This window comes from Ascidiella aspersa, chromosome 3, assembly GCF_963924565.1.
Source record: "Ascidiella aspersa chromosome 3, kaAscAspe10.2, whole genome shotgun sequence".
Lineage (NCBI taxonomy): Eukaryota > Metazoa > Chordata > Ascidiacea > Phlebobranchia > Ascidiidae > Ascidiella > Ascidiella aspersa.
Genome location: NC_139449.1, coordinates 28493557 through 28513279, shown reverse-complemented (window position 1 = coordinate 28513279; position 19723 = coordinate 28493557). Strand labels below are relative to the sequence as shown.

The 19723-nt window shown below is 37.1% G+C and overlaps 2 protein-coding genes and 2 non-coding genes across 4 annotated transcripts in view; 2 read left to right on the top strand and 2 right to left on the bottom strand.

The window, feature by feature from the left end:
* Positions 1-143: 143 nt before the first annotated feature.
* LOC146161366 (sodium/hydrogen exchanger 8-like) lies at positions 144-13862 on the bottom strand. The gene is made up of 15 exons (XM_083383498.1): positions 13690-13862; positions 12276-12463; positions 11637-11717; positions 11329-11387; positions 11175-11258; positions 10875-11011; positions 10078-10221; positions 9613-9748; positions 9049-9154; positions 8862-8978; positions 8387-8469; positions 7967-8078; positions 6956-7101; positions 2683-2895; positions 144-1619 (listed from the first exon to the last, which is right to left on the bottom strand). The coding sequence occupies exons 1-15, from the start codon at positions 13818-13820 to the stop codon at positions 1515-1517; spliced, it is 1842 nt and encodes a 613-aa protein (XP_083239624.1). The 5' UTR covers positions 13821-13862; the 3' UTR covers positions 144-1514.
* Positions 13863-14346: 484 nt separating this feature from the next.
* Positions 14347-19723, bottom strand: part of LOC146161356 (centrosomal protein of 112 kDa-like) — a 32539-nt gene continuing 27162 nt past the window's right edge. The window contains exons 19-23 of the mRNA XM_083383978.1: positions 18899-19129; positions 18035-18247; positions 16177-16266; positions 15351-15452; positions 14347-15143 (exon numbers count right to left, since the gene is read on the bottom strand). Coding sequence (XP_083240104.1) covers positions 15045-15143; positions 15351-15452; positions 16177-16266; positions 18035-18247; positions 18899-19129 — 735 coding nt within the window. The 3' untranslated portion in view covers positions 14347-15044. The remainder of the gene's footprint in view (positions 15144-15350; positions 15453-16176; positions 16267-18034; positions 18248-18898; positions 19130-19723) is intronic.
* Trnas-aga (transfer RNA serine (anticodon AGA)) lies at positions 16467-16548 on the top strand. The gene has a single exon. It is a non-coding gene; the product is annotated as a tRNA-Ser (tRNA).
* Trnas-aga (transfer RNA serine (anticodon AGA)) lies at positions 16852-16933 on the top strand. The gene has a single exon. It is a non-coding gene; the product is annotated as a tRNA-Ser (tRNA).

Sequence of the window (19723 nt, the reverse complement as noted above, 5' to 3'; positions counted from 1 at the left end):
AACTAAAACTTGAATATATTTCAAATGGTTGTCGTTCAATACGATAAACACAGTCCGCTGTCGTAGTCCGCCAACTATCGTTTATATAAAACACACTTCAAATAGTTATATATTATATATATATTTATGTTTAGAAGGGGAAAACGGAACAACAACAAAAACTATTACCAACTGGCACCTGCAATAGACTCTCTAGCGCGAGACAAATATGCAACAAACACTAACACAAAAACAGACGATGACCATGGACCAGACTATTGTATACAATAAATGCTCTCATCGAGTGCATTAGGTTAAGGCACTAACATAGTGCGGCGACCGCATTGCGTTGATTTAAAAGAAAATCGACTGGCCGAAAATAGTACAGGCGTGTCCTACTAGCACAGCACAATGAACACACTGTACACTTCAGTGCAAATCGTAGGCCTAATCAACTTTACGCTTGAAGGCTGTGTTGACATTCAGAGTCTATTTACATCTCAATCAAATAACTTTATTTAGCTTGGGACAAAAACGGACATTATCATTAAATTTAATAGGGCAATTTTGTTAAAAGGCGGTCCCTGTTCGACATTTAATAATAAAAAGTGTCTTTTTAGCAAATAAATAAAGAAGTTTGACGAAGCACCATTTTAGCAAAAACGGTGGCCGCGAATATTTCCAATTTTAGCCTAAACTCGGTGTAGTGGTTTAAATTTAAATTTTCCGACCAATTCATACAGCAAAACAGAACATGAAACAAATAAATAAATACAAACTTTCAAGTCAGCTGAGTATAAGACAGTATTGCAAAAAGTAGTAAACGGCAAAAAAACATACTCGACACATGACGTCACAAATTAACCAAGCTCTCATCAAAAATCGAAGTGCCAGCTACTTAACGAAGCGGCTTAAGGAACCTTTTTGTCTTGGCAGCATTGTTGAGCAGCTGTGCAACGCAGCGACAGCGCAAGTGACGTTTAGTTCGGCCAAATATCCATTTGTCACTTGTCCGCCAGACACTTTAGAAACAAACGGCTTCCGTATATTGTGCCCCGCTATTCAGTTCGCTTACAGCTTTATGTTTACGCTACAGAGATCTTACAACTCGAAATGCTTTGACCACGAAAAGGGGTGCAAAGAGAAAGACATGGGGAAAAAGGTAAAACTGGAATTAGAGCAGGTTTATTTTCTACCGGGGTGCACGACTATAAAATGCTTTATTTTTTTCGCTAGTTAAACTCATGTGTTCGGTTGTCATTAAGAATTCGTCCTTTGTTGGGTTTCGTCACGTATTTTTATTAAACGCTAACAGCGGGAGGGAGCAAACTGTGCAGAGTCCATAAAGAAAGGTTGAGAACCACTGCTTTAAAGTGACCATGATAAACCTGGCCTTATAATATAAGGTTCAACGTCCGTGAATGGGTTTGGGGCGTACACGGGTAAATCCGATCCGGGGTAAACAGAAATGCGATTTGGTTCGAGGGTACATTATATCTGCACAAATGGGGGAAGGCAGCTAGCTGTGTTGGCGCTCATATTTCGGTTTCTTCGTCGTCGGAGGGTGATGGCCGACTCCGCACCTCCTCGTACCACTTGTTCGTCAGCCGCTGCATCTCGCTCCTGTTCTGGATCAGCTCCTGGAAATAACCACGATTTTATGATGGGAAGATTAGTTGCGAGCCTGACGCCATTTGAAAAGGTTTTAGGCCCGCACGACACCCCCCATATTTTAAAGAACAATAAAGACTTGTTTAGCAGGATTTTCTATTTTTTCGAGAAATAAAGAACCAGGTTGTAAATTTTCAGGTATAGCATTCCAAATTTAAGTTTGTTGTACATATGCGGCAAATAATGCTAGGAATGAGGTCTCCTGCTACACAAAACATTAAACCAGTTTCCACACTGTTTTGGCCTCAGTTCGATTTTAGTCGCCTAATGTACCAAATTTTGGGAGAATATATTCTGCGGACGTGCAATATTTGCTCCCCTACCACAGCCTGCGTAGCTTAGTAGGCAAAACGACGGTAGTATTGGCAAAGTCGTGAGTTCGACCTCAACGCAAACTAAATTTTCTCCCCTCGTTTTTGCACCGTTCTGATTAGTCACTGATTTCAAAAATAGTTTTTCAGGAGGCACAAGGTAAATGTCCCACACACTTTTTTCACTCCACAAACTCGTTAAACGGTCAATGGCCACCAAACTAACAACCAACAATTTTGCAAAACATCGTCCCCTTGAACAACGTCAAACTATAGTTGCACGATTAAAATTCCGAATTTAGATAATATAGAGTCTGATCGAGGGCTTTTATGAACAATGCTGTGTTAGCTTAATGCTAAATATTTTTTCGTTTTTTTGTTGTTAAAGAAAATTGCTAAAAAGGAGGTCTACAGTTGCAACAAAAAAACATTAAACCAGTTTCCACATTGTTTTGGCTTTGGTTTGCTTTCAGTTGCTTCTGCGGACGTGCAATTTTTGCTCTCCTACACACATCCTGCGTAGCTCGGTCGGCAAAACGACGGTTCCAGGTTTGCCCTCCTTATTTTGCTTGCACTACAGTCCTGATTATTCACTGATTTTGTGATTAGGCACAGATATTAATCATTCGGAAGGCACCATGTAAATATCTCACACACTTTTTTTTACTCGATAAACTCTTTAAACGGTCAACAACATCCAAACCTACAAACTACAACCCACCCTTTTCGTGATTCGCCGGGTGAAGAACGGGATGAGGTACTTTGCGTCGATGTAGGCGAATCCGCGGAGTCGGAGGTCCTCGCGGAGGTACTTGTCGTCGTACTCCTCCTCGGTGAGCTCCGAAATGTGGTCGGACTCGATTGTCTGGCCCATCTCTTCCGTCTTGCTCATGGTCAGACCGCGGTAGGAGCGTTTGTCGTCGATCTGCAAGAACTGCGAGGCGACATTGTAATTAAACGGATCGTTTATGTATGGAGGCTTTCAGAGAGCATTAGACGCGCAGATATTGAACATTCACAGCACTACGGACGATTCCAGCAGCGCGATGAGCATATAACGTGGGTTTATCACAAGCTAAAAAAGCAAACTTTGAAGAGATCGGCTATTGCACTCAGAGGTGCACAAATCAGGTACAGAAACTGCGTAATACTCTTTCATCATTGAAACTATTCAGTGGTTCTTAACCTTAGGTAACCTGTCGAACCCCTATGTTATTCTGCAAGCGTTCGTCGAACCCAAAATTTTTGCTCAGTATTCGTCTCGTCTTCCTAGTAGCTCAAACTGGGCATATTCAAAATATAAACTTGAATTTATATAAGTTATATTGGCCAAACTTTCAATTTACAACGTTACATGACACCTTGGCACATAAAAAAGATTCAAATTTAGCTTGAAATAACAGCAGTTATGTTTCAGAGGACGTTCTTGCCGAACCCTTGAAACCGATGCGTCGAACCCCAAGGGTTCGATCGAACCCTGGTTAAGAACCACTGCTCGAGTGTAACTAATACGCTTGGCTTATATAGCTATACACAAAGTTCGTAGTCTAATATTTACTAAGCAAATATTGCACCCAGGTCCCATGTGTCGAAACGTACTTGACATGTCGTTTTCATGTAAGCTGTTTACTACATAAGCGGTGAATTTAAATCATGACATGAAACATTAGCTACCCATGTGCATGTGATTTAATTATTGTTAGCTGGTCATACTGGCAAGATTATCATAAAAAAATGAGAATAAAAATCATGCCACAACAGATTTTTTTACATTTTAAATCTGAAAATAATTACAAAAAAATTAACGGCGCTATGTAATTTTAATAGGTAGCGTTTTTAGGCGAATCGTTAAGCAATTACGAAAATAAAATGCCTTTTTTCAGACACTTTATTTTCTAGCTATCTCTGTCTATGTCAATCGCATTGCGACCAGAACTGCGGGAAATCAGTTTCCATTCCACACCCTGAAAATATTCTCCCAGATTAGGTTAAAACGTTATGAAGATGACCGCTAATAAATATACGCAATAAATGATTAATGTTGTTGGCTTGCAAATTTGAAAACGCGTAGCAGCGGTGCGATGAAAATGTGTCACCCAAAACGTTAGATCTTCGTCGTTGAAACTGATTTGTTCACCGTGAAATGATACCAAAACTGCAATCAGCATGCAGTTTAGTCCACCACTAGTTTAGTTTGGATAGCCACATAAAAATCAGTATCTTTTCACACCTTGTTTTAGGAACGTTTGATTAGGTTACCTTGTTTCTGAGTCCTTTCAGACGAAACATCGCCTGCGATTGTGTAAAATCACGTAACAATTGTTATATTAACGTAACGTTAAATTGCATTAGTATTTGATTTGGGATTTAAATATTTGCCATTTATCATCACTTTTTTGTTTTTTTGCGGACCCTACTGCTGCTACTTTGTCAGACAAATCCGGCGGGTTTGCCAATTAATTTAGCTTCAGTTTATCAAGTTTGGAAACAAATTCAGAGAGCAAAAACAAACGTCATAACAAAAAGAATTTTAAATGAACGTTTTTTTGCGAACCCTACTGCTGCTAATGAAAGACACACACAAACATATGTGTTTAATAACATCTGTGATCTAGCCCCTCGGAAGTTGCTTTATGACCAACGATTACGGCTTCCGTATCAATAGTACACCGAATAGTACACAGACAGATTCGGCGAGCCTACTGCTGCTACTTTGTCAGACAAATCCGGCGGGTTTGCCAATTAATTTAGCTTCAGTTTATCAAGTTTGAAAACAAATTCATAGAGCAAAAACAAACGTCATAACAAAAATAATTTTAAATGAACTTATGGATTTGTTAGTATAGTTCTAATAGGAAAAACAACAACGGTACACCTATTAGAAGGTATATATTAAATGGAGTGCTTTTAAAAAAAAGGCAATGATTCTTGCGCAAAAAAACTTAAGATTTCTGCTAGCCTTTTTAAAGGTAATCGACGTATTATTACAAATTCTTTGGAAATTGCCATATTTGTCTAATTTATTACAGATTAAAACCGTTCCAATTATTTACAAAAACTCTTGTTGATACGTCATACTACAAACTGTATAACTCGGGAGTCACCAAACTGCGACCGATAGGCCGGATATGGTCATTGGTCAGTGATCATTACAGGGAAGTTGTCGGCCCTCCCCAAGCGACCCGCCAGCTTTATACATAAACTGGCAGGCAAAATAGTACATCTGCAACAAGTTCTAAACGCTAAACAGTTAACCATGTTAAATTGAACAACATGTGTCCGCAAACGTTTATCTATGAAAGTGATTCCTAAACTGGGTGCGAATCTTTTTGTAATTTCGGTAACAAGAGTATTTGTATTACTTATAAGGATACACGCAAGCATTTTAGACCTAAATATGCCGTATTCATTACAAATTAATAGTTTTGAGCGATTTACATATAGTTTTTCGTGTGTTAAGGGCGATTGTAAAATTACTCTAATGTTGTTCTGTTAAAAGTGTGCCGCGAAATAGTAAAGATTCTTTTAGTGTGCCGCGAGCCAAAAAAGTTTGGGAACCACTGATTTATGACCTAGACGCCAATTGTGAAGAAAGTTTGGTGACGCCGGCTCATAAAATAAAATTTACCCTAAATATATATATATATATTGTTATACCGCAACTCAGCTAAAATAAAACAAGGAACTAATTCCACGTTACCACCTTTACCACCACCGTTACCGCTACTAAACTAATGTAATGTAATAAACTAAAGCCAGTTTTCGGCAAACCACGTATTTACACAATCGGCTTCGGTGGCCGGCATCGACTTGGAAGGCCAGCGCACCATTTTGTCGACGGCAAACCACTGAAAAGAAGATCTTTTTTATTACCTAAACATCGTTAGAGGGCAACTTCACGACATTCGTAAAGCTCACATAAGCTCACAGACGTGGTTCAAATTGCTGATTTTAATAAATATCGCTTGTTTTTTTTAAATGTTTAGTTTTATAGTAACTAGGGGTGTTCAAAGTAGACGATTCGAATTCAAATTGGATTCGTGTTCAATTCTGCCGTTTATTCGGAAATTGGAACCGACATCAATTTTTGTTTTACCGCGAATGGTTGCACCTAATTGTTTATACGCAAGTGGCAAAGTAGGATAACGGCCTGTAGCGGCGGCGAAACAAATACTGCTCACTTTAAATTTAGCGATGTCATGCTGTCACTGCAGGGTAGGTAGGGCATATTATGAACAATTCCCCCCTTCCTAACCAAAACGAAAGTAAAATAAATTAACAAAAAAATATATTGGGATTCGATATTCTGGATACATTATTTTAGATTCGAAATTAATATTCTAGAATCCCCTGTGATTCCACTTTGAACATCCCCAATAGTAACTCTTCGTTGATGATTGTTAAATATATTATTTTCAACGACGCTTACAAGCAACGCTTTGGGTGCAACTTATAATTTCTCCAGAAGGCTAGATAGCTTTGACAGATATTTAAAGTCTAACATCAAGAAAAATATGGTTTAAATTATTGCTTTGGTTCAATACGACAGGTAAGTCGGCCGGAGATTTCCGTAAAATAGGTTAGACGAAAACTGATGACCAAAAATCTAAACCAGTGGTTCCCAATAAGGGCTCCACCCCAAGGGGTTCGTAAATATGTTGCAGGGGTCCGTAAGTCCACTAACAACTAGCAGATTTTTAATAGTCAAAATTTATTGAATGTAAAGTTTTTATTTTAGTTTTACTACAATATTGCATATAAAGCTACCTAGTATTTCTGAATATAAGAGTATTAAAAATTAGGGTCAGTAAGATTAAAAATGTTTTAAAAGGGGGTCCGTGAATGTTAAAAGGTTGTGGGCAACCGGTCTAAACCTAAATGTGATTTTCCGCATTTTGCCAAATCCCCATTATTTGTTTCTAGGTTACATTTTAAACAAACGCAAAATAAATCAAAAAAGTTTCGCACTCATAAATGGCTGCAGCAATATTTACCTTGACGACCGGGTAGGTTGATCCTCCCAAGACAAGGATCGTAAAGAGGACGATGATGAGTGACGTAGTGATGATGACGTGGCGCTTCTCGACCGAATCGAGGTCCAAGTGAAGGCTGAGTACGTAGCAGATGGCGCCACGCAACCCTTAAAAAATCCATTTTTTTGGTATGGGTTTATTTTACAGGTGGTTCAAAGACAAGTTGACGAAGTTTGCGTCTTAATTACCTGTTGCAATGTAAAATGCTTAAAAAAAAGTTGAAAGTTTAATTTCCACTGACCCTTGTTCATAATTTGATTAGACAGCCACAGGATAATCAAATTAATTTTATTTGAACCATGGCTTTCCAAACTTATATATATAATAGCTTCCTGTAAAGCCGATACTGAAGAAGGTAGCATTTTAAACGTTTTGAATGATGTTGAAAATAAATAAAAGATTTAGTCAAAACGCTTTCAAAATGCACCTACTTTTTCGTCTAATTACAACCTCCAACTACGCTCTAAAAATATTTTAAAGAATAATAAATTAAAACTTTCCGTGAACCTTTGGGTTTAACAGAAATAAACAGTTTTTGTTGACTGCTTTGTCACACATTCGTCGAATATCTTAATAGTTTTGCCCCAGTTTTGACGTTTGCATATCGAAAGAAAAATGGTAATTTAATTTTGATCGTGTAAACTTAATGTAGCCCTACTCGCAAACCCTAAAACTAGTTGCGCGACACCCAGTTTGGAAAGCTCCGATTTGAACCACGCTACTTGGTTTGATTAAACAAAACCCTCTAAAAATGTAATAAAAAAAATCTGGTATTTACTAGCGTCAGCTCGAGAAACGCTTAAAACAGTCCCACGAGTTTAAGACACTAGAAAGTGAATAGGAATTAATATAATGCAAGACAGTAAAGGGTGAACTCGCAATCTAAAAGGCAACGTATATTAAAAAGAAACAGTGTATTCATCTTTTTTTAAATTAAAATAGGCACAATAGTAAAACGAAACCTCAACTTACCGCTAAACCACATGATAAACTGCATTCGCTTAGTGATTTTCGTTTCACGGAAGTAGTTGAGAATCCAAGATAGCGGATAAATGTTTAATCCTCGACCGACCAGCAGTAAGATCTAAGAAGAAACAAGCGATGTATGTTTAGATCTCGGGAAACAAAACATTTCAAACAACATGATACCAATAACAGCATGATATAACATAAATTTTTGAGTTAAATTTAATCATGGCTGCAAGGCGCAGTACGACTATTGGTGATCATAAATGCAATAAACCAATACTGCGATGCTTTTTGCGAAATGACGTTGGTTTCAAAAAGTAAAACATACTACTTTAAATCGGACGCTACGCTTGCATTTGTTTACAATAAACTTAAATGGAACAACTGTAATTTGTTGTGTTACAAACATGGAGTGGAACTCACGATGCTCCAGATGACAAAGGCTGGCTGGAAATTGTGCTTGAAACTGAAAATGGCGAGTCCAAGATAGGCAAACACGCTGGTTTCTAAAACGGAATTGTGCGCATATTAACAGCTGAATCCTATCGGGATTAAATGCTACATATAGGACAAAAACGCCAGTGTATAAAGTAGCAATACAGGAAGCTATCAACATTAAAAATATTTACAGTAACAGGCGTGACGTAGCAATTTTTCGGCTTTAATATTTTTTTTAATGTTGAACAACAGCTACTGACAAGTCGGACAGAAAAACGTCATTAACGCACTAGAATCATATGCCAGGATGGAATCATAAAAGATAGTCCGACATAAAAAACAAAAAGATAGACGTAACGCTGCCAATATTTCCGCTTCTAAAATTAATATTCGGATGTTTTACAACTCCAACAGCCAACCGAAGCGGTGGAAAACACGACAAACAGCTCAGTCACGTTACCTGCCAAGAAACTGAGGGTACGAAGCGTCTGCTGCATGTTAATCTGTGTGACCAGGGACAAGTTATTGTGGGTGTAATGCGACATCACGATGGCGGCAAATAGAATCGCCATTATGCCTGAAAATAAAAGTGGTTATTTTTTTTAAACGCCCAACAAATCCTACACCGGTGGTTATCAATGCAGTACCTGACAAGTTAAGGCTGTCTGCAAGGCCGTACGGAACATAGGCGAATATGAACATCATGCCCAACTCTAAGGACGGCGTCTTGCGCAGATCCATATGCTTCATGGTGTAAGCCAGGTTAAGAAAAAAATGTTTAAAAAAATGTGCTTTAAAAAAACGTCACAAAGGCAAGCATGAAAGAATGGAAATGGCAAAACAGTACTTTGAAACTGGTGGACTCCAATAAGCATTACAACAACACTCGACACTTCAGGGCCAGCCTTTTCGAAAACGCAATTGTTATGCCTAAACAAAAATATGGTGTCTAATTAACAGATATCTAAACCGGTAATATGTTTTTAAAAGTTAATTTGTCTTCTTATTCTGAAACTTCAAACGGTTGTGAAATAATGTCCTAACTCTAAAGACAAACAAATGCCATAGATTTCAGTAGTAACGCCTTAAATAGCATCAATTCTAGAGCCTTCAAAGTTTTTCAAAAGAAGATATAAATTTAAAACGGCAGATATTAAAAACAAAACCACCAAGTCCAATAGACCGTTTACTAATTACGCAGTAAAGGATATAAGTGAGCTGATGAGGGCAATTAGAACACCCAACAAAGCCGACCCAACCATCATTCGAAAGAAATCCCCAACTGCAAACAAAAAGGCGGATGACTTGGTCTTGTCTGATTCGGCTGCTCCCAAGTCTTGAAACGTGCTGTAAAACAATACTAATTTATTCAAGTATGAATCACAGTGCATATACTTGTCATATTCAAATTCATACAAACACAAGGCTGTGGCTGCTGTATGGCCTACTTGGTAAACCCGTGTTTCTCAACGTACAAAGATATGGCGCATATAAATTAAATACACAACTATTTAGGCTATTTGTCCTATTTATGCTTAGTATTCTGGTCACCTTAAAAGAGTTGATGAACAGTAACACTATGGTAAACCATAAACTATAGCTGTATTGTAGCAACTGAACAACATATTACACAAAAATAGACAACTCTGTCGCTAGTTTGTTGTTAATAAACTTACTTGGTGAGGACAATGGACACAGCATCATTCAGAATACTTTCCCCAAACACCAACATGTTTAATGTAGGGTCGACATTCAAAGCTTTGAAAATAGCAATTGTGGCAACAGGGTCGACTGCAGAAACCAACGATCCAAAAGCAAAACTGTAAAATAAAAATAAACAACATTTATATAACATATGACTGATGCTATGCTGTGTGTTTTAAGCAATTACTTCGGAATGTGTCTGCTTGATAGGTATTGTTATCAGCATTTTCAATAAATACAAAAATAATATTAAAAGTTTTGGAGCCTAATCGTTGTAGGTTTTGGTAAAACTTAGTAGAAATATCAAAGTCCATATAGAAGTAAGTATCATTTGGACTGTTTCAAATAACTCTATAATTATTTTCAACATAATAAATAAAAAGTTATTTGAAACGTTCAAAATACTACCTACTTAAATAATAAAGGTGTTGAAAATAAATTTATATTTATTTTAAACTGACTTTAAACCACATATATGCTAGCTAATTCGGATTGGGACTGCGTCGAAGGCAAGTGCCTATTGAAGCACATATTGTAAGGCACTTGTCAACCAAACAGCTGTCAACCAACACCACTTGTGAATCAAAAACTATACATACCAAGCAAACGCAAAACAACTGTGAAGTGCAGTTAAACATTTAAATTTTTGACATCTCTAAGATGCGAGAAAACATAAACAAAATATTATGCATATTTTAAACAAAATCAATTATACATTTTTTTAGTGGTTATTCAAAGCCAAAATTATTTTGTACAATTAATTACAAACCTATCTGTCAAAGTTAAGTTGTAAGCAATGCCTGCTACGCCCATCAAATAGATTCCACCTCCGACTACCAATGCCGATATAAAGGTTCCGACCACAGCAAATACCATGATTGAACCAATGTTTTGGAAAAAGTTTCCCTACAATGCATAAATATAAAACAATGAATTCAATTGTGATAAGACACAGAGAAAAATTTGTAAAGACAAGAGAATAAAACTGTAGGCCAAGACAGTGCTACCTTTGCTAACATTTTAAGGGCCTTGGGCATTTAACACATCACTGTTACTGGTAATAACTTACCTTGTGCAAATTGTAGCCAGCCTCAAATATAATAGGAGGCAAAAGCAGGAGAAAAAACATGTTAGGAGACAGCATCTCTTCCGCCTAAGTGCAAAAAGTAATTTTATCAAATGATCTGTTTGTTTCTCAACAACACAGCAACAATAAAACTTACCAGCCAATTTCCAACTTGTGCTGTTTGCATTATTTTCACAATTCCACCGATAGCAGCACCTAAAATCAGTATACAATTGGTAAAATATAGTGGCCAACTGACAATTAGACTGATTATGAAGGCTAAATTGATATGTATTTCTGTTGGACAGAGTAACACAATATTGTATATACAATTTAGTTTAATTAACATGAACTATCATTAGTAATAAATATGAAATAAACTACTTGAACATAATAGTTTAGCAAACAGTACATAAACAGCCAGGCAACAGATTAATTTGTTGTCTTACAAATTACAATTCTTACCCAAAAATACAACTGCGATACTTTCTGGAAGAAGATGGAAATTGAGGCGCAGCAAACCGTGTGTTAGCATAATGCACAATGCTGCAAATGTAAAATGGATAAACATAATAAACAGCAAGATGTTTTATTTGTTGAAATATTAGATTTAAAGAAGATAAAATAAGTTAGATTTGAATATATATATATATTAGTAAAAAGCTTCAACCCTAAAGCAAGAATTTATTTGATTACCAATAGTTTTTTTTGTTTTCTATGGGTGAAGCAGCTGGGCTACTAGTAGACATTTAATCGATAGTAGCAGCAAATGCTAAAGCTAATTGCATTTTTTGCATTGAGCACAAAAAAAACAATTTGTTTTTTTATTTCTGTAAATGGTAATAGATTTTTACTCCAACAAAGTTAGCAAGTTTTATCCCATTTAAACTATGTGCAAATAAGAAATTGACAAACTAATTTTAGTTCAGTGATGTACTAACAAATATGTACCACAGCTAGTTTATTCGAGCTTCGTGAGACTAAAAAAGGTACAAGTTAGTAGATAAATTCTAATGACGGTTTATGTTAAGTGCAACATTTCAGAAACCTACGCACAATATTTAGACAACAAAACTGGGGTATACATATAACAGTTTTGCTTACCAAGCACAATAAGAATAAAAAAGATCTTCATGCTTTCGCTGTGTTGCTGCTGTTCTGCCTGAGACCCTGTCTGGATATTTTCTATCGGATGAAATACAGGATTGTGTTCCTCTGGTGTATTCGTTGTTGCTGTTGCGTTTTCGCTGGAGGTTATTTTTTGTGTGCCATTACTTTCCGTTGCATTGTTGCTGTCAAAATAAGATTTTAAATAGAACATGCAAGAATATAGGTGAATCTCATTTTGTTCCATCGCTGCAAGGGTGGTAAATTGATATATCTTATTTGGATGATTGGCTAAAGGGCATACAAAAAAGGTTACGGTACATGGTGGGCCACAAACTGTTTTATAAAAAAAAAAATTCAGGCCACGGGATAAAAAAGTTTGGGAACCACTGTACTAGTGGTTCAAAGTATTTGGAATTAGGTTCACAACACACTAGATTAATTCACACCCAAAAGCACAACACACTAGATTAATTGGCCAAATTTACCCATGCAGATTAAACAGCTGGCAATACACTTGTTTGTAGGCAACATCAAGCGTAATGCGTAAACAACTGAATTCATTTGGTATAAATTGGCAATGCTTTTATTTTAGAAATAGACTTTAGTCCATTGGACACATAAAAAGCACATTGCTTAATAAAATTAAGTTTATCATAATAATTATTGCAGCAAAGTAAAATTGTTTATCAAGTTTGAAAAGTTCTACCGGTGTAATTTAGGATACAATAATCATATTACAGAGGATTTTGGACTTCGGAAAACACATTGAGGCACTTAATAGTAACCAATATATAGTTATATTATACGAGTGTGTAGCGGGCCGCACAAAATGGGCCGCATGTTTAAAAGATCTGTACTACACAATTGTGTTAATTATGTATTTTATATATACTTAAAAGACAAAAATTATTAATTCAAATGGCTTTTTAATATCTATCAACACACTTCTTGAATAGGAGTGAGATTTGACATAGTGCACAAAGCATGTTCATAATGTAAAATATTAGCTACAATCATAAAAGGCAAAATAAATGTTCCAACATGTTGACAATAAAGTTGATCAATGTACTATAGCCGACATTATAATAAACTTTAATATATAAATACAATCTGGTCAACAAGGAGAATATATAGCTTTAACACTGTGCCAAAGCAGTATATGATTGGAATTAAAATTAAGGGCACTGGTCTAGAATCCTACCACAATTATTAAATCAACGCACAATATTTAGGTTAGGGTGCAAGTTAGCGTTTGGGTGTGCGTGGGTCAAGCATTATTATATTCATTGTTTAATTGTTACCATTGTTAACTCAAATAATGTGGGTTGTGGTAAGATTCTAGACCAGCGCCAAATTAAGTGTAATAATATATTTGTTGTGTAAAGCTATGAATTAAAAAATTATAAACCTGGCAGTGGTTGCATCTTTGATTGTTTTATTTGCTTCCTGTACACTTTCAGCACAGTAAGTTAGCTGTATAAGAGCCAATAACGCGAAGCACAAAATCACAAATAGTTTTTTATTGTGTAATAGCAGCATCTTACTACTAATATGCCAACAAACTATTTTTTTTCAAAGATGTTTCCTGCAAATGAAAAAATACAACAAATGTTGAAGCACTTCACTTTTTAAGCTCTCCCTTCTGCTAGTCAGAAATGTAACAGTGTCTTACTCGAAACGAAACATTTTGCAACGTGAATAATAAACCGTCACGCTTTCGAAACGGCGAGCCAACTGACAACATTATGATCTCATTCTCATCTTACATTTTTTCCTACAATCACTACAGTAATTTGGTTTCGCTTGAGTGCTTACTGGGTCATTCCGAGAAATTTCTTTGAAATATTTTTGATTGTATTTAATTTAATAACTAACGGTATTTATTATGGTCCGCGATCGTCATTATTCTTTAAGAAAAAAGTTTCATGACCCTGACCTATACCTATCTCGTGTTTTGACCAACTGGGACTTGACTTCTTTTCATTGCAAGCAGCCGAAATGAAGTGTTTAAATTCAAAATTATATTCTTATAAGAACTTCACTAATATACTCAACAAAATCCTTGTATTTTTGTTATTAAGTGTTGTTTGCAAATGATCGAATAAAATGGGAAGATACAACATAAAAGTAACTGTCAAAATAGCACAAGAAAAAAAGCTAAAGTTAAATATTTATCCAATTTTTATACAACTACAAATATTTACACACAGCAAAATTTATCTAGTAGCAGCAAGACAACTTTAAAAGCTTGGAATGTGTTTAAAGCGCAAAATGTATTTTTTGCACTTTTTCAGCCTATGCCTAAACGAAGGGTTAAATTACAAACTTCAAATATTACCAAGTTTGACCAAAACCTGTGGTAAGGGTATTTTTTGTCAGCGGGAATATAAACAATATGCTAAGAGCAAAAATGCATTTCTCAACCTCACAGCGAAATAATACAGGGTGACAAGTCAAGAAATAAAATCTCTTTTGTGTATGTTTCACAGAAAAAAAAATTCGAAAAACATTATAGAATAAAAGCAAAATGACGGGTTGATAATAGTTTTATTTATCTCCTGAATCTAATGTTTTTTGTTTTTTAAATCGTGTTTCCTGGGTGACATATGCAATTAAGACATCCATGTTTTTTCAAACGACTTCCACGTGTCCAAACGATGTTTTTGTGACCTGCAAACGGTAAAAACACCTGGTCACACCAACTGAATAACTGTACGAGCCTGCGCAATATAGCAAAAATCTTGAAGAACCATAAGATAAAAATTAAATTGCTAAAGAATCTACGGATTGTGCAGAAGATCGTAAGCGGTCGGAATCAACTTCTTCTTGCAAAACGTCCACTCTCTGCTGCAGGGACTTGACCTAAAAACACAAGTTATGTGGGTACAAATACAAGCGCAGTACAAAAATGACCAGAACCAGCATTCGAGAGTTGCCAATAAATCCATTCTATAGGATCTTACTTTTTGTTTTGTATGCAAGGGTCACATACAAAAAATAGGGCTATAGGTCCAACAAAAATACCCGAAAGTCTTACGATCAAGTGCACGATTAAACTGACGAACAAACCTGCGACTTTAGGCACGATATTGTGTCTTCGAGGTCGGCCTTCATGGACTTGGGCAACATACCGTTGATTCGTTCCTCGTACTGAAGCTTTACACGGTTCAGCTGCGAAGAACAGAAAACAGTTGTCAGGGCTGGAAGAGGAAGTAAGCCTTAGACAACAACCGGTGCGTGTCGTTAATTGTAATCTGTCGCCAAGCGAACCTCTTATAGCGCAATCGACAAAGCATTTTTAGTGACGATTTGAGCCACCCTGTTACAGAAGCGTTTTCTGGTCGAGTTCTATTAGAAAAATTGTTCAGGCACGATATCTCTGATATGCGAATGACCAGCTTGTTATACATGACTAGTTTTTACACATGACCTGTTGCAACACCCCTTTTTTATACATGTATAATCTTGTTCCCTGGATAATTCGCTTTAATAATCTTGCAAAAAGTGGGAAAAAACCTTAAAAGAAAACTCATAGTTTAAATTGTGTCAAAACGAAAGTAAACATTTCAAGGCCTAAATTTTCTGATTAACGTGGTTGCTAGATTTTATCAGATAGAACGGTTGATAAACCATTGCTTATAATGTTCGACTTAATAAAAAAAGTTAAATTCTTCTTGCAAACAGCGAGCCAAGGTACGTTTTCCCATTAATTTGAACTATGATTTGGGAACAACATGCACGGATCTGTAATGTCAGTTAACTGGAGATGATGAAGTTCGTATCAAAACGTCCTAATCAAGATGATGTTATCGTACTGGACCTTTTTGACTTTGCAATTCATTATTGAAGGATGATCATTTTCAAACAAAAAACTCAAAAGCCCTGGCCACCACACCTGGTCCTTGTAGTCGTACTCCAGGGTTTGTGTTTCCCTCTGTAGCGAGTGGCTCTTCTGTCGCTCAACCTCAACGTCGGACTGGGCGCTCTGGGAAAAAGTAACATGAAAAACTAAAATCTGGCAAAGGTTACAAAGGTTACAAAGGTTTCACAGAACGCCAAACTAAACAAACTTAGGCATAAAAACTTTGCCGAAAGATGTCAGGCGATAGTTCATATCCTTGTAACAAACCTAAAGGTCGGTATAACTGTTTAAAAAGACTACCGAATTACTTCTGTTGAATCAGAGTTGTCGTGGCCGAGTGGTTAAGGCGACAGACTAGAAATCTGTTGGGCTCTGCCCGCGCAGGTTCGAATCCTGCCGACAACGCTTGTTTTTTAAATGCCAGCCAGTTGCTGACCAATACAACAATGGACACTCCAGCATGCCTTCGGGCATATCGCCAAGTTGTTTTAGTATTCTAGACAGCGTTCCACCTGAAATACTGCACGGGGATCTGTTTGTTACTAAATATTTTTACATTATTCAGATGTTATTTTCTGCGTCAATTTTTCGCTAAGATCTTTTGAAAATGACCTTGTTGTTCTTATAACTTACGACGGGGAGAGTTATTTAAATTTGAATCTATAGTAAATTCTAAACAAGGTTGTATTTCTACAAACCCATAATTAGGTTGTCGTGGCCGAGTGGTTAAGGCGACAGACTAGAAATCTGTTGGGCTCTGCCCGCGTAGGTTCGAATCCTGCCGACAACGATTGCTTTTTAGATTTTTTTGCTAAGACAAAAACATGCTCCAAAATCAATAAATTTGTTAAGTATCTCAATTGTGATCACGAAATCGTTGCTTTATGCGTTGTGTCGCATATAGTAAATCAGTGTTTCCCAACCCATGGGTCGCGACCCCATTTCATTAAGTTGGATCCCCGACTGTTCACATGTTTAGCTTTTTAGAATTGCTTCTGGTCAAAACATCTCTAAAATTTGAGAAACCTGCGGGAGAAAATGACGACATGGCGCATATTATTAAATTTGAATTTATTTATGTTATTCATATTGTGATCACTTAAAAAATGTTCAATTTACAGAGGTGGGTCGCCAAAGCTTCCTTGTTATACTTATGCTTATACTTTTTAAATCGACGAAAAATGTTTTTCTAAAAAAATGTTGAAAACCAATACGACAATATAAGTCCGTTTATATAATAGGGACGTTTCAGAATTTTGCATTAGGCAAATACACTGTTGTTGAAATTATGTATAACGAGGGTCGCATCCAGTTCCTAAGCATGTATCAAGCTTTCCTATGAATACCTATGGTTTTACTGTATATCATCAGTACACACTACACCACGGCTACACGTTTTTTGTGTGTAAAATTTTTCCAGAAAGAGTTTCATTTCCTCTTGAGATAGGCACAAGTAAGCTATATGCTAAACAGGAGTATCGCTTTTTCTAAGCCCAATGCAATAACAGGTGTTAACTTGCCTTTATCAACGTATATAGGTTTCTACTACACAAGAATACCGCTTTGCTAAGCCCATGACTACCCCAGTTTTAACTTGCCTTTCACCAACGTATATAAATATATATAATACATATCTTATAATAAATAGCATTGTTTGTCCGACGGACGATTGTTGCGATATGTTCGCCCGGTCGAGACAGAGCAATACCGCTCCCTCCTAAGCGAGAATCCTGGCTATGCGAAGGATCGTTAAAACTGTGAGGCTCGAGTTAGGGAGTAAATAGTCGCCTTATTTAGAATGTAGGTATTTTGTCGTGATCACGACTAAGTATGTCGCTCCCTACATTTTCCCAACTACAATGTAAACGATTAAATCACGAGTCCTCCTTACCATAAGAGCTGCGTTCATCTGCGCCCACATCTTCGCTTGCTCCTCATCCAACCTAGCGGCGTGCCGAGTCATCTCCTCCTCCGAGTCCTTCTGGACGCTGGCGACTCGATCCCGGAGCTCGTTCTCCTTCCTCTGAGCGTCTCCGATACGCTCCTGTGCTCGATCCAGCTGCTGCCGGTAATCCTCCTCCAGCTGATCGATGCGGGACTTTGTCTGGGAGGAAGAGAAACCAATGGAGTGAGTAGGAGATTAAGTGGGAAGATAAAACGCGTATAGAAAGATATGAAAGGTTTGGAAGATAAAGAAAGAGTTGGGGGAGTAGATTATAAGAAAGCAGATAACGACAAGAACAAAAAAAATGAAGATTAAAATGCGAGTGGCGAAAGGAAAAAAACTATAAAGAGTTTGAAAATTTTGAAAATTTTGAGACGAAAAACTTGAGAATTTTAATTAAAGCGACCTGGAATTAACAGTGGCTTCAATTGACAATCGAAGTGAATATAAGTTTACAAAAAGCAGTTGAATCTTTGGTGCTTTACGGTAATTGATATGGCGTACATTTAAAGCATATTGGTTGGTAAAAAAATATTTATACGGCGTTTGATTTGCCTTAAATTAAAGCACCATTTTCTTGCCTCTCTGTAAATATTATATTTCCATCCGCATACAAACCACATTCGAATTCGGGCGTAAGTTTCGCAAAACACCCGACTATGCCGATTGCCAAGTTTACAAAATCAGAAGATATTCGCGTAAAATCCAAATCCTAATGTTGGCCATGTCGAATCCCTTTAAATTACTGAAATGCATTGAAAGATTATCGTCTTGGACACAGAATGGAAAGCGATCAAAACAACCCTATACCTTCTGTGTCTGTCGCTCGAGCTCGGCGGCATGCTGCTGATGCATTTCCATTCGTTGCCGGTCAATCTCCGCCTCGAGACGGGCGACGGCCGCGTCGTGGTCTCGCGAAGCCTTCTGTCTTTCCTCCTCGCGCAACAAGCCAAGCTCGACCAGCTGCTGGCGGCGCAGTGCGTTGGCCGACACCAGCTCTTCGCGCATCTCGCGAATCTGCGTCTCCAAACCGGACACCGCCTGGTGGCGACAAAGAACGAGTTATCTTTAATAATTAGTAGGGAGTTGGTATTAAACGTCAGTTTGAGTATGACGGCTTCGTATAATATTACGCGCATTGCGGTTTTCGAAGCGACGTACAAATGAAGTGAATTATAACGTGGCAACGGTTGGTTTAACGCCCTTTTTAAGTTTGAACCATGTTTTACATTTACACGAACCCATTTCATTAAAAATCCCACAACAAATTGGTGTATACCCAACTGATGTACGATTTTCTTTCGAGTCTTAAAAATAATTTTGATTTTGTGTTCCGGAGCAGCCGGAATCACAAAAGAAATATTTCAGGTTTGGAATGCAGTAACATTCGGAGTAATACGGGATAATAAGAAATGGTGTGTCAAGATATTGATTAATTGCGGTTTAACAAAAAGCATTCATAAATTCTCTTTGGGCGTTGAAGCAGAGGAAATTAATTGAAGTATTGGGTAAAATGATTTTCGTTTTCGAAACTGTTGCAACGAGAAAAGAAAAATACAGCAGACTCGAAAATATTTTGGGCTCTGCCCGCGCAGGTTCGTATCCTGCCGACAACGCTTCTTTTTCAAATTCAGT